The 14,598-nt window shown below is 34.5% G+C and overlaps 1 protein-coding gene across 1 annotated transcript; it reads right to left on the reverse strand.

The window, feature by feature from the left end:
* Positions 1–16: 16 nt before the first annotated feature.
* LOC142340105 (uncharacterized) lies at positions 17–2,337 on the reverse strand. The gene is made up of 2 exons (XM_075390534.1): positions 1,139–2,337; positions 17–351 (listed from the first exon to the last, which is right to left on the reverse strand). Exons 1-2 carry the CDS (start codon positions 2,232–2,234, stop codon positions 38–40), a joined length of 1,410 nt encoding a protein of 469 aa, XP_075246649.1. The 5' UTR covers positions 2,235–2,337; the 3' UTR covers positions 17–37.
* Positions 2,338–14,598: the final 12,261 nt, after the last annotated feature.

The raw sequence follows: 14,598 nt of genomic DNA on the forward strand, positions 1-14,598 counted from the left end.
AATCATGATTAGAAAACCAAATGCCTAAAAGATCGATTTATAAACGCCTTACAAGGGTTAAAGGGCTGCACGTAGTATGTATCTGAATTGCAGTTAGAGTAGTTGCCACTTCAAACCCTCCATCTGTTAGAACCTCGTCCTCAGCTGCTCCTACAACCGAAGAAGCAGCACCAGAAGTAAGTGCAGTGGCAGCAGGGGTCATTCTGACAACTCCCTTGCCAGCCTCAATCCTCTGTCTTCGCATTCTCTTCCGTCTGTACTTCTCAGGTAGGTAGTCTGTCATTAGGTCGTCAAATAGTTCTATGTCCTTGGATCTGTTCACTTTTAACTTCAACTGCTGGCTTATCTCACCTGGAAAGTCAACAGTGGAACTCAAAAAATGTATTGAGACTGAGTAAAAACCATTTACCTTATTTGAACTGTTCAACCACAAAAAAATTACCAGCTGCTTTAGTTTTTTTAACTCTTATCTTAATGGCGATCGGAATTTGTTCCTATTATTATATGCAAAAGCTGGGCGCAAAAGGTAGAATGCAACGATGCAATTCCAAGTTACATTAGAGTATTTGGTTCTTATGAGAACGTTGATCAAAAAATAATTATCAACTAAACACACCCATCAACAACTAATTGCAAACTAGTTCGTGGATTAAACTATTAATAATAATAATTTTGGTTCCTGCGTAATCGCAGCGGAACAGCATTAGGCCTACAGTAGCCTGTTCTCAGCTGCCCTTTTTCTTATTATTCCCCACATTTCAGACTATTCTTGCTGTGAGCAGCGTTGCTCATTTTTTAGTGACTATGGCCACTTTTTTTTGCGTCTGAAACTTTCGCGTGGTACCATCATTGCAGCCAACATTGGTCAGGCTATGGTCAACCTGAAGCTATGGTTAAGTAAGAGCCCATCCTTACACAGACAGCTACACGGAGGCAGGGGATTGAACTCTCAATCATTGGCGTGTGAATCACACACCTTACCTCTCGGTTATCCTATTAGCTATTAACGTTGCAAACTAAGTTCAGATGTCTTGACAGCTTTAGACTGCCATCGTTCTATTTGTTCAGAATATTAAGCCAGGTCCTTCCGAAATCAAGAAGTTCATTTCTTTTCCTGTCCTATAACAACTCTTCTAACCTGAGGCTAGTTTCGCTTTAATTTGCCATCGCTGTAGCTCAGGAAACATCCTCTGAATCAGAGGAATCGCATAGAGTGTCATTGCTGTTTCATCAATGTCAGGGTGTTTCTGATGGTACGCAATGAAGTTGTTAAACTGCTTCACATTCTTAATACACTCAGTGCATAAATTCGGTCCAAGAACATCACAACATTGTCGAGATAAATCGTTCACGACGGCTGCTAAGTCTTCGTTTAGGATACTTTCCATCCGTTTGCAGGGCTTCACGCTTTCGAATGCCCCTTTTCCCCTCCGACCCCCTCCCGACGACAAAACGTGCTGGTACATGCTAGCCGAATTCAACCCAAAAATGTTGCCGCTTTTCTCGGTTTTGCCCGACGGATCGTAATCCGAGTTATTGTCCTCGTTACTAAACATGGACGCTACCGACGAAGGCCGAGCATTTGGTGTAGTCGGTATCAATTGCAATGAGATGCTCTCTTGAGCTCGGTTTCGTATGATCTCCATAGCTGAGGATGGGCGACCCGGATTGGTTGACGAAGACGACCGCCGACTGCTACTTCGTGTCGTATTACTTTGGAGACGACTCGAAATTTGTTTGTTCATGTGATGGTGCGACATTGACAATCTGTTCAAAGTGTTCAAGCAATTTCTCGACATATTATCGATCAATTCAGTTCGACTTCTGCTTCGAGACCATTCGAGTTCGTGATCAATCGTTTCAAAAACCTCTCCGACGTTCAATTCTTTGGTTTCCGTGTCGGTTTCGTCATCCGTTGGGAAATCTCTGTAACTTCCTAATATGGTATCCGGTCGGCTAACTGAGCCAAAAACGGAATGAGTGTCTTCGAACTTGACAGAATGCGCTGAACGTCGTGATACACTGGTATCAACTCTTGCCGATGTTGGTTTCGTCGATATGGCCGAACTTCGGCTGGCTGTTTGACTTCGTCGGGTTCTCGCCGATTTGCGCAAATCGACAACAAAGGGTCTTCGAGTTTGAGCGTTTGGATTTTTGGGTTGAAAAATTTTGATTCTGTTTGGTTTCAGCCCACCTCTGTGAAAACTTTCAAGACTAGATTCATAAGCAAACATTTTCGCATTTGTTATTTGAATAAATTACTTGCGAACAGTTTTGTTAATATATCTTAAAGCGTGGTTCTCTGTGGTAAAAAATAAACGAAAAGTTAAATATTAAACTGATTATGGTTAATGCATGTAAGAACATTGATTACATATATCTTGCTTCAAAAGTGATATAAGATGTTATTCGTATACTATGAACTTCGAGAAGATTAGTTTCGAGTCAATTATGCTTGAAAGGTCTATATTTGTTTATGCTGTTCATCTTTCTAAATTACGTCAAAACGGCAGCGTTCCTCAGCTCTTTTTTCATTTTTACGAAAAGGTCAGCATCAGAGATGTCAAATCATGAGTGCAACCTTGTAGAAGACTACCAGACCATTTTTTTTAAAACTAAAATTGACGGTATTGACATTATTATTAAGAAAAACACCATCATCCATCCAATCAAGCGCAGTTTGTTAAAACAAATTGAGAACGGAAATTTGAAAGTTATTTGCATGCTAATTGAATGACTTGCACAAAACAAGTTTGAGGTATCATAGAAGTGACATCTGCTTAATTAAATGCCTAAATCTTTTTAAATAGTCGAAATGTGATAGAGGTAATATGCAGTGACAAGGAAAAGCGACGAGGAGCGTCTGCATGTAACGCTGCAAACTGTCAAATGCTACGCAAGTCATCAAAAGTTGAATATGCATTTTAAAAACAATTTGATATATACCCTCGGAGACTTTTTCTATATAGTATCCTTACACTTTGAGGGGATACTATAGAAGAAGTGACATATGAGAAATAAATTATTTTGTCTTTGAGAAATAAATTATTTTGTGTTTTCAGCTCTGCATGTTTTTGAAACTCCTGAAACTTTCTTTTTGTGTTTCTTGAAATTGAACAAAACTGAAATTGCATTTAAATAATGGGTCTCTCAGGCAAACAGCATGGTTATTTTGCAAGATCTCACAAAGTGGTGGCGAAAAGTTATATCATTCAAGACCTTACAAGATGATGACTTTTTTTCTTGCAAGACAAACATTCAACTTCCAAGATTCGTGTAAGTTAGTTTCAACCTATCATCACTGCTCTCAAAGGTTCTCATTGCTGCATGATCTTCCATTTTGCGTTTAAATTTTAAAATACATCGTTCTTTTTAAATTTCCTAGTAATAACTGACTCAATTTCATTGCAGATGGGGAAAATATGGGTGGTAAAAAATTTATTCAAAAATGTTTTTTACTAAATGTTTGTTTTCATATTGAAAATTAAAAAGATGAGAAACACAATCGGAGCCTTGAATTCGTTCCAAAATTCACCAAGTGAAAACTGAATAAACTCACATATGCGCAAGGAGACCAACTGGCGAATAAACTCAACTTCAAGAAGTTTTCACTACTTTTAGTTGAAACAGCGCTGCCCCGTTTTTAACTGAAACGGCGTAAACAAAAATTCTACCCTCTGAACTTTTTTTATCCGAAGAAGTTCAAACTGCATCGCCAGATAAAGGTTAAAAGTGATTTTGCTGAAAGTAAGTTTCATCCCAAAATAGCTTTGCAATTCCATTCTTAGCTTTTTCAACTGAACGTCAAAACATTGATTTATAAGAATTTCTGTTGGGTGTATTGAGTACATAAACATTTTTGAAACAGGCATAAATGAGAACAAGGATGAGTTTTTTTAATTTTTGCGTCAACATGACCCTAAGATAGGCAACATTAACTTCATTTCAAAAAACCAATCTCTTTCTGCTTGAATTTTCTGGTTATAATTTTATTCTTTACAAAAAAAAACATTGATAAACAGGAATTGCAAAAATTGAAAACTGCACACCAACATCAATTTCTGATCATTCTAAAAAAATTTTAGTTTGCAATCACAAATAAAAGAGAGTACAAAACTTGGCCGCAATGTATGCTGAAAACTGCACAGTTTCATTTTTTGTTTTTTGTGAAACAATGGAAACAAAAGAGTTAAAAACAAACACAAGAAAGCGAAAACTTACAATAGTGCTTAAGAAAATTCCATTTGAAATGAGCTCAATCTAGAAATAATATCCGCCTTTGTTTGTCTTGATAGGGACACATTGCATGTTGATAATCTTTTGCCTATATTTTTGCCAATAATCCGTAAAAAGAGCATTTTTTAAAGTAACTTCACTGACAATCTGGTTCAACAAACTCAGAAAAAATCTAGCAAAAATTTTTTGCGGTTCAAAAAAATTTTCGTTAGAACAGCGGTTAGATATTTAGAATTTTTTGCAAGCTTTTTGCCGGTTTTTAAGCTCAAAATCAGGTGCCGTCAAAAAAAATTGTTGAACTCGAATTGTTTTCTAGTATAATTCAAATGTAATTGAGATTAAAAACAAATGATTAAAAGATTTATTAGGTATCACACAGTTGGTATTATTTTAGGTAATTCAGACAAACAATGATGAATTTTTATGGAAAGTTGAGCAATGTTTATGCAAGTTTTATGCAAGATATGCAAAGTGTTTGCAGTAAATAGATAAGGGTAGTAAAATACTTTTGCTATCGAGAAATGTTCATGATTTTTTGGAAAATTGAAAAAAAGTCAATAAAAAATTCAATTAATTATAGTAGGCAAAAAATAGGACAGCTAGCTCTGAAAAAATTAAAGCCACTGAAAAATACATTTCCGAAATTAGAACATAATAAAATATGTACTCAGAGAAATTATGTCTTAAATTCTGCCCAAATTTGTACTTAATGCCAAATAGTACACCACAACGGTGGTCGCTTCTGCTGATATCAACTGTTGTTTTCAAAAACTCAACTATTGTTAAGGGCAGAAGAACAGTTGTAAAGGGAAATATTGGTCCGAAAACAAATAAAGAATTGCATTCAAATATGTTTCCATAAGAATAATTTTTAATTGCCTTTTTTCTACTACTCATGCACTAAAAATGTGTCATGTCATGCGCGTTCAATGTTGGCTACACTAAACCTAGGTTAGGACTAAAATTGAGTCCAATATCTTTTTATAGGAATTACCCATCAGTATTATTATTTATGATCTAATGTTGACCACGTATAAAAAAAACATCGCAGAAGAATCTTTTAAAGCAAATATGTTTTCTTTCAATTAGATCTAAAGGGTGAAAGCTTAGCAGCTGCGTTATGCAGCGCGAGTTGCTTATGCTAGCTCGAGTTTTACTAAGTTAACGGCAATTCGGTTTCAGCATGATTTTCTCAGCACTACCTGAAGCTGAATTTAAACAGTATCGGATGTTTTCATTACAAAACTGGCCAGCAAAAATTTTGATCGTTTTTCTTTTATTATAGTTAAATTAGATCAACTAAGATCGATATTCGCAGCAGTTAGTCTGATCCGACTACCTCGAAGTCAATTTTCATAAATGTTCTTCAAAATTTGATTTTAGAGTCCGACCCTTTAGGAAAGCTATCATACCTTAATCAATTTTTGCTGGGCATACTGTTCCTATTACCATTGCTGGCAAAGATATAAAAGGATAGCTAGCCAGAAAATGGTCAGTACAAAGTCAAAAATTCAAAACTCAGAAAATCAGTGTTTTGTGAGAGGCTGCTGAACTTCACTTAATTCCTTATGAACCAAACAATTAAAAAAATTGTAAAATAAAATTTAAGTTCTGATCCAATTAGAGACCGACCACAAACTTGCCGTCACCTAACTCAGTGGTTTTGTTGTATTAGCATCAAGAGAAGTTACGTGTACTTTTCACGGCAATCTTTCTGCCAACCTGTTCTATATTCTAAAGACACACTTCTAGCAGTTTTGTCACTTTTGGTTGAGACGAAGTAAAAAAGACCCCTCTACATTTTGAGAAAATGCGTATGCATGCTGTGACATTTGAAAGAGCTTATATGTGGTTCCATTACTTGTCATCATTTTTGAAGAATTTTGATGATTTAGGAAAACATTTTGTTGTTCAATCACATCACTCTAACCGTCACTGCTGTCCAATTTTGCTTCATGTCCGTATTAAAATGTCTACTCTCAACAATCTGTTAACAACTTTTCAATAAAAAAATAACCGAATATCATCGAGAAAATTGCTCTTAAACTACTGGCGAGCAGTTAGTTCCGTCAGTAGTTAGCTGTGCAGCTAAGGGAGACTATTTCAATTGAGGGCAGTGGGGTGGGGTGAGGATGGGGGGAGAAGGGGTGAGCGAGGGGAGAGTGTGTGTGAATACGGTGGAATGACGTGAATGAAGTGAAGGGGTTGGGGGGTTAAAGAGAGGAGATTTCTTAGAACCGCCCTTCATATCATTATTTGATGTCTCTTAAACTGCTTCGCTGATTCGGTGAAACGGATACGTAGAAACTTCAGACTGATGAGAGAACTTAATGCCCTCATCTATACATGTTTGTCCGCTTTAAGGACAAAAACTCAAAAGCGCTTGACAAGAATTCGGTCACACAAAAACTTGCCGGTAGAATACCGGAAACAATTCGAAAAGCTTTGCACTGTAGTCTCTAAACTAGCCTTTTTTATATAAGAATTATTGAACAGAAAAGACAAAAATAATTGCCTATAAACTAGTGTTTGCAAATATGCAGAAAAAGTTTTTAGTTTAAGCTGATGTGATGTTGAGGGTGAATAGTGGCTAATGGGAATCTCTGATGAGAGGCAGTTGATGTTATTTGGGGGTGGGGGGGGGGGGGGGTTACGAATGGGTTGGTGGATAAGGGGGTTGGATTGGTGGTGGGGAGGAGGATGGTTGGGGGTAGGTCCGAGTGGGTGTCTTGTCTCCTGTTTAAATAGACTAGTGGATCTGGTCACCTCCCGACACAAAGTATCAGCAGTTCCTAGAAACTAAATATTAGAAACTAACCCGGGTCGAGGTGTCACCACCATTCAACGCAAAATTATGTAAGATAAGCGGTGAATGCGGTGAAGTTACATATATCAGGCGGTGAATGCGTTGAAAAAACCTTTATCACCTGGTAGCATAACTTCATCGTTGAATTTAGCGCTGAAATTACATAAATTCCCCGCTTTGAAAAAAATTATGTAAGATCAGCAGCGAATGCGATGAAAATACATAAAATCACCGGTTAACTTAGTGGTGAAATAACATAATTTCGCCGCTTAGAAAACGCTTTGAATTGTCCTTCGTTCAACAAAGTAAAGATACATTTCTTAAAAGACGCACAGAAAATTTACTAACGAATAACCATACATCTTTTTGAAACTTTTTTAAGCGATGAATTTATGAAATTTCACCACTAGAGTAAGCAGTGAACTTACATAGTTTCATCGCATTCCCCACATTTCACCTATAAAATTTTTAATTTCACCGCTTATCCTACAAAAATTTGTAAATGTTTTATAAAAAAGAAAGTGAATTTGATTTAAATTCAAAACAAATAAGTTAGATTTTAGTGAGAAGTGGCGAAGTGGAAGAAGAAGTGGCTGACATGCAGGAGATCAGAGGTTCGAATGCAAGGAAGGTAACAAGTAGTAAGTGGTGAAATGTGGTGAATTTTTGTAAGTTCATCGCTTACTCTAGCGGTGAACTTACATAATCTCACCGCATTCACCTCATTTCACCGCAAAATTATGTACGAAATCTGCGGTGAAAAAACCGAGTTCTCAACGCTTATCTTGCATATTTTTACAAATTTTTCTCGAGCCGGGAAGCTACTGTTAAGGTTCAACGATAGAAAACAAATCAAATTGAACTTTCTAAACCAGAAGTCAATATTCGAAAAAAATAAGTCCAAATCAAAAAAATAGCTAGACAATTCTTGAAAATCAATCCCAGAAAGTGGCCGAAAAAAATACTGAACCTGACCGGCAGACCATTGCATGCCAAACAGACAAAGAGCCTCACAACTTTAACAAACTCCGAGAAAAACAAAAAAAGTTTGATAAAATTCTCAAAACTTACCACATGAAAGCCAAAATATTATCCTTAATTTTTTCCTAACTGACAACAAAAGCACGAGCTTTAAAAGAGTTTATTGGACTTCCAAGACAAAAACTGAAACAAAGAATAATAGTTAATAGAAAACTGAAAAAAGGCGCAATTTTTTTCTTTAAAAGTCGCTAATAAGAAACCTTTTGCAAACCTTTTAAAATCCTTTTGAAAAACAGCAAATGTTAAAATTGTTTTCAATCTCTCTGTAGTGCAAATTACTGCAGGCATGATTTGCAGTAGTCCTGCAACTTTTATTCAAAGTCTGCAAATTTTATTCAAAAGAACTGCAAATTTTATTGAAAATACTGAAAACTTTTTGAAAGGTTGCTAAACTTTATGTTGATACTATCCTCACAACCATTTTATTGTCTCTGTAAACTATTGAGTGGCAAATCTCTCCTCAGCAAACTAGAAAGATTGAAAACTGAAAAAAAAACAAGAAATATCCTAAAAATTAAAATTTTGCAAAAAAATTGTTATCATTTGAATTGTATAACTTTGCCTAATCGAATCAGGTAGCACAATAATCAGGCAGAAAATTTATAATCAAATACTCGCGAAACGTTAATCAACCTAACAAAACTCGAAAACTGAACCATTCTTGATTCAAAAACTACAAAACTGATCTTCTCATCGAAAGATTAGACCTCCTTAGTATTTGAAAATTTTGAGCACTTGAAAAACTGCAAATTACGGCTCATGGTTTTCAATGAAACGTAATACCAACTGTGTACTACCTGTTTATCCCGTTTTCAAATATCAAGTCATGGAAAAATGAGTAAAAACGTCTTACAAAAAAACATAGCCGGACAAGTTTTGATCTACAATTCAAAAATTTTTCGATTCAAAAACCAAAAAACTAGACCCATAGTTGACAACAAGTGCATTAGGAAAACCAATCAAAAATGCAAAAACATGAAAGAACAGTAAAAGTAAATTTAAATTTCAGCATGTGAACAAAAAACCCCTAGCAGGAAAGCGAGTTTTTGTTTCACATTAGCTCAACATTAGCTCCGCTTTATTAGCTCAATTTTAAATTCAGATTAAAAACATTTAACTCAAACCGAGCTTCATTCCACTTCCTGTTTAGGCGTGACCGAATTTGTAATGTAACGTTAATTCCTCCTCAAAAATCATTAAACTTCGTGACCAGATTTTAAAAGCAACACAGCCCAAACGACTCCAAAAAACACAGCCGTCCAAAAAACACAGTTTCTGATAGAAGTAAGCGTCAAAGAAGATATAATAACGATGATATATTGGAAGAAACAAAAAAATCATCAAAAAAGTTAAGTAACCCAACCAAAATTTACAACAAGTTCGGTAAACTTTTCAGTTTGTACAAATCCAAAAGTAAAGCGTTATTTGACTCCATCGAGACATCAGAAAATCTGACACAACTTCTCACAAGCAATTTTAAGCAAGCAAAAATTTCTCATGGTGAAACAAAAGGACAAAACTATATCAAACTGTGTAAAATTGTAACAACTTTTCTCAAACTTTTCGTCGAAAATGAACAAAATGATATGTACCAAGGAATATGTATTTGACTTGTAATAAATACTGCCAAAGAGCAGTAGGCCAATATACAGTCAAGACAAAGCAAAATACAAAACGGGCGTGTAGCTGAATATTCTGAGGAATGGAAAATTAGTTGAAATTCATTGAAATTCTTCTAAAACTCCGATAAATAATAATAATAATAATACTAATAATAATAATAATAATAATAATAATAATAATAATAATAATAATAATAATAATAATAATAATAATAATAACGATAATAATAATAATAATAATAATAATAATAATAATAACAATAATAATAATAATAATAAAAATAATAATAACGATAATAATAAAAATAATAATAATAACAATAATAATAAAAATAATAGTAATAATAATATTAATAAAACTAATATTAATATTTTTATTAATAATTAAAATGACAGTAAAAATAATAATAATAATAATATTAATAATAATAATAATAATAATAATAATAATAATAATAATAATAATAATAATAATAATAATAATAATAGTAATAATAATAATAATACTAATAATAATAATAATAATAATAATAATATTAATAATAATAATAATAATAATAATAATAATAATAATAATGATAATAATAATAATAATAATAATAATAATAATAATAATAATAATAATAACAATTGTGGTTCCTACGCAATCAATCGAAAGTTACCCTGCATAACAAAGCGTTTTGCAAACGTACAACATTCTTTTTAAAGAAAACTAGTAGTGAACGAAACAACCACTTTCTTTTTTCTCAGCTTTGGAATTGGTTCAAAAATTATATTTTTTCAAACCCCTTGAACTTCCGGTTTTCATGTTGGCTCATTTTTCAAAAAAGCTTAGCCGGAATATTGCTGATTGGACCCAAAGTATAATTTCCCTTAGACCCCAGCAAAACGTACTCAGCAGAAAATAAAAGATCACTTTTTCAGATCATTTTCAGCGATCAATTTTTTACAGAAAAACTGGGACCAAAAAAGATAAAAACAAATTCTGAAAATTTTTCCCTAAAAAGTTGTCGGAAGTTGCAACTCCAGGCCAATTAGTTCACGCAAAAAGTCCATTAGGTTGAGAATCTGCTAACGTCATGCCGAACAAAATTTCAAATGAATCCAAATTGATTGATCTTTAAATCTGAGAAAAAAGCAATGGTAGCGAAATAAAAATTAATTTCGTAACACAAAATTATTGCACAAAGAACCGTACAATTTGTGAGATGTCGAATTCTAGGGATGTTTGGTATGTCCCTGCGTTTAATCAGTAACTACCGATTCGCCTTCATTACAACAAAAAAACTTCGAGAGAGCAAAATTTAACAAAACATATTAAAACTAATTTTCTTCAATTGTTTCATTGAAAGGTGGCCATTCAAATTTTCATCTGTAAAATGCAGTAATAGAGCATTAAAAATTTTCTAAATAGGTAGACGATAAATAACTGGTCCCAAAAAATATCCAAAAAGCATAAAAACAGAAGAACTAAGATGAAAATTTATAAATTTGTCAAAATTAAATCATCTTCTTCGACGGAATTTACGTAAAATAGCAATTCACTCAAAAAGTCAATAATTTAGCTTAAAATTTCACTTTCAAACCCACTCACAAAAACAAAAATGATTAGTATAAATATAAATAAAACTGTGAAAAAGCGTGCAAAAATACAAAAACAATTAGCTCAAAGTTGCAAAGAATGTTTGATAGCTTGCGATTGATAAAATAGATTATAAACGCACATTTACGAGTTGTTAGAGATGTCAAGAGTTATAGCCATGTTTGCTGGAAGAATTAGAGTTCAAACTATTAATTTGATTTGAATAAGAATGTGATCAGGAGTTTGCGCGCTTCATGCAAAGTTTTTCACACTCACTTTTCTCGCTTTTCTTGAAAGCCGGCTTGAAAAAGCCACCTCTCTCTCTCTCTATCTATCTATCTATCTCTCTCACTCTCTCCCCCCCTCTCTCCTTCTGTTGCTGCCGCCCCTCAGCTGCTGTTATTTGGCGTAATGTCATCATATCTGATCCTCATTACCAATGAGAGTTAGTGGAATGGTTATCAATATTTTTATGACTCCAGTTTTTGCTATTTTTTTGATAAATTTTTTTTCAAAAGTTTGGAAAATTATAATCATGTTCCAAGTGTATGGATCTTTATGAGCCAGTGAAACTATTTAAAGTTTGAAATAGGGATAGTGGATAGTCTCTGGAGACGATGAAATGGTTTTGAAGATTTCAATATCGTGAATTTTAGCAAGATTTTGCTAAAATTTGCCATTGTTTTCAAAATTTTTGAACATTTTTTTCCTTTTCTGAGTTTAACGATCATTACTGGTCTAAGAAGATTTTTAAGTCAGCAGATGGATTACTTGACAAAAGACAAGAGACAAAAAATTAGTTTGAACATTTTCACTTTGAAATCTGGAAGGTTTTTTTAAATCTTGCAACATTTTGCAAACTTTTAAAATATCAGTTTTTTTATTTGATTTATTTACTTACAAGGCTGGAAAACTATAGTTGCAGAGTCGAGTCAAGCGTGACTAGCTACTGATGAAGCCAACCGCTCGCTGGTCGTTTGAGAGCAATTGTTCCGGCGTTAGTTGGTTATGTTTTTTTTTTCAATTTCTAATACAAATTCTTAGGGAATTTCTAATACAAAATTTTAGTTAACGCGGGAGTCAGTATGCTGATGGAAGCTATAGAGTCGTTTTCTTTGTTTCCGCAGACCTTATAATAATTTTAAACTGTAAAGTGGCTGAAAGTTACTCTAAAAAATTTTCAAAAACAAGAATTTAGTTGTTTTCAGTTTGTCACTCTTATTGAATTATCTGCTCAGGCATGTTGCTCCAAAATTTCTAAATTACGTAAATTATTTTGCTTTTATCGACAATCTGCAGGTTAAAATTTAACAATTTAGTAAATTTATGGGTTTAGCACAGTTATTGGTTCAATTTCACTTTTCGAAAAAAGTTTAACCTGAATGCTTATATTGAAATGTTAATTTAAACGTCTGTTTCTCTCTCTCTCTCTCTCTCTCTCTCTCTCTCTCTCTCTCTCTCTCTCTCTCTCTCTCTTCTCGTCACTCTTCCATTCTGTTTAACGATTAAATAAAATCAAAACTTCAACGCACGCTACCTTGACTACTAGTCATGTTTCAGAACAGCCCGACTAATTACATAATAGAATAGAACTGGCTAACGTCGGGCTAAATGCTCTCGAAAGACTGTTCAGCGGTTGACTTCTTCAGTTGCTAGCTAAGGTTTATTTTGATTTAGGAGGCGTGCTGAGAGTGTGGCGTTGGGGGAGGATGCACGGGAGTGTGTGTGTGTGAGGGGGGGGGCAAGAGGAGCATTGGAGTGGAGGTGTTTGGCGGCGTCAAACTCGCACACTGTCTGGTCAACAGAAAGGCTCTAAGAGAACCCAATACCCTCCCTCACGGGCGTTAACTGTTTGTCCCGTTTTTGTAGACACAAAGTCAAACGGGTCAGACAAAAAAATATCAACTGAAAAATCAATTAAAATTGGCCAGTACTAATATAATTGCCACAACTTTTGTGTGAGCGCAGTTAATCACCATAGCTGCTGTTCGAGTCATAGAAAAAGAAAGCCATAACGCCTCTTGGAGTCATAAATGACAGCGACCCGATGCAATTCAGGTTTCTTGTGTTGTAAGCAACTCAGAGTATTAATGCAATCCAAATTCTTTGGATTGTAACAAACCTGTAGAATACCAATACTCCTCTTTGAATCGCAACAAGACTGCACTACTAAAATAGTTGCTAATAACTTTGTTTGGAACCAATTAATCAAAAAAAATCTGATTGATAAATAATTGCTTAAAAGTCTCTCATTGCTAATTGCGGATTCAGAAAACCAATTGCCGATTGGGTGCTAGCCACGTCATGTATGAAATTTTAGTCTCATAACTGGCACTGACAAAATAGGCAAAATAAATTCAGGATATTTATTTTTCGGCCATTTGAAGAATGTTAAAGTGAGTTCAAGTAAAATTGATTACGCTATCATAAAAATGAGTGGCGTGCATTTTCGCCACTGATATCCATGTTTAGCGTATCGATCTTTTCACGGCAGAACAATTGAACATGTTAGAGTATACACTCTAGTAAATAAGTTGTGATCATAAGATGGAGCTTGAAATGATAGCTCAATATAGAAGAGCATAGTAAGACTCTCGCAATGTGGACCAGTTGGCTCAGTAGAGAGGACAGGATTGCAACCAATTAAGAGATTGTGGGGTCGCAACCCACAAAGGTCCCAAACTTTACTCTCACTATAATGGTGTTGACATTGAATCAACATAACGAGCAAAGAGTTGCTCTAATAGAAGAAAAGTGGAAAAAATTTGGGAAGATAGTGTCATTGTTGACCACAAAACGCCCGAAAACAAAAAATACTTTCTGTGGCACAATGACTCGCCAGTTGCCGAGAAAATAATCTTCAGAACCGATTATCACACCAAAAACTAGAAGCATTTCGCATATAGATATTGATTGCAATAAGTAATTACGTTGTTTTATTCAAAATGAGGTCCCGGGTCGAAGTTTTGTCAAAAAATAATGTAAGATTAGCGGTGAATAGCGGTGAAAAAAAACTTTTTTTCACCGCAAAGCACCCGCATCTTTTAGCGTTGAATGCGTTTAGCGAATCTTTTAGCGGTGAATTTTTGTAAGAATTGCGTTGAATTTTGCGGTGAAAATTTTTTTTCACTGCATCCTGCTTGTAGCGGCGAAAAATTTTCTTTCACCGCTTAAGCGCTGAAAATAAATTTTTCACCGCTTAAAAGTTTTTTTTTCACCGCATTCATCGCATTGAACGCAAATCTTACACTTTTACTCAAATTCACCGCAAATCTTACATCTTTTAGCGATTTTTAGCGGTGACACCTCGA

Source organism: Convolutriloba macropyga, chromosome 5, assembly GCF_964194025.1.
Source record: "Convolutriloba macropyga chromosome 5, txConMacr16.3, whole genome shotgun sequence".
NCBI lineage: Eukaryota > Metazoa > Xenacoelomorpha > Acoela > Convolutidae > Convolutriloba > Convolutriloba macropyga.

Coding starts and splice junctions, on each gene's coding strand:
- LOC142340105 (XM_075390534.1), bottom strand. CDS start 2,234: ATGTTTGCTTATGAATCTAGTCTTGAAAGTTTTCACAGAGGTGGGCTG. Junction 352..1,138: donor TAAAGCGAAACTAGCCTCAG/GTTAGAAGAGTT, acceptor TTGACTTTCCAG/GTGAGATAAGCCAGCAGTTG.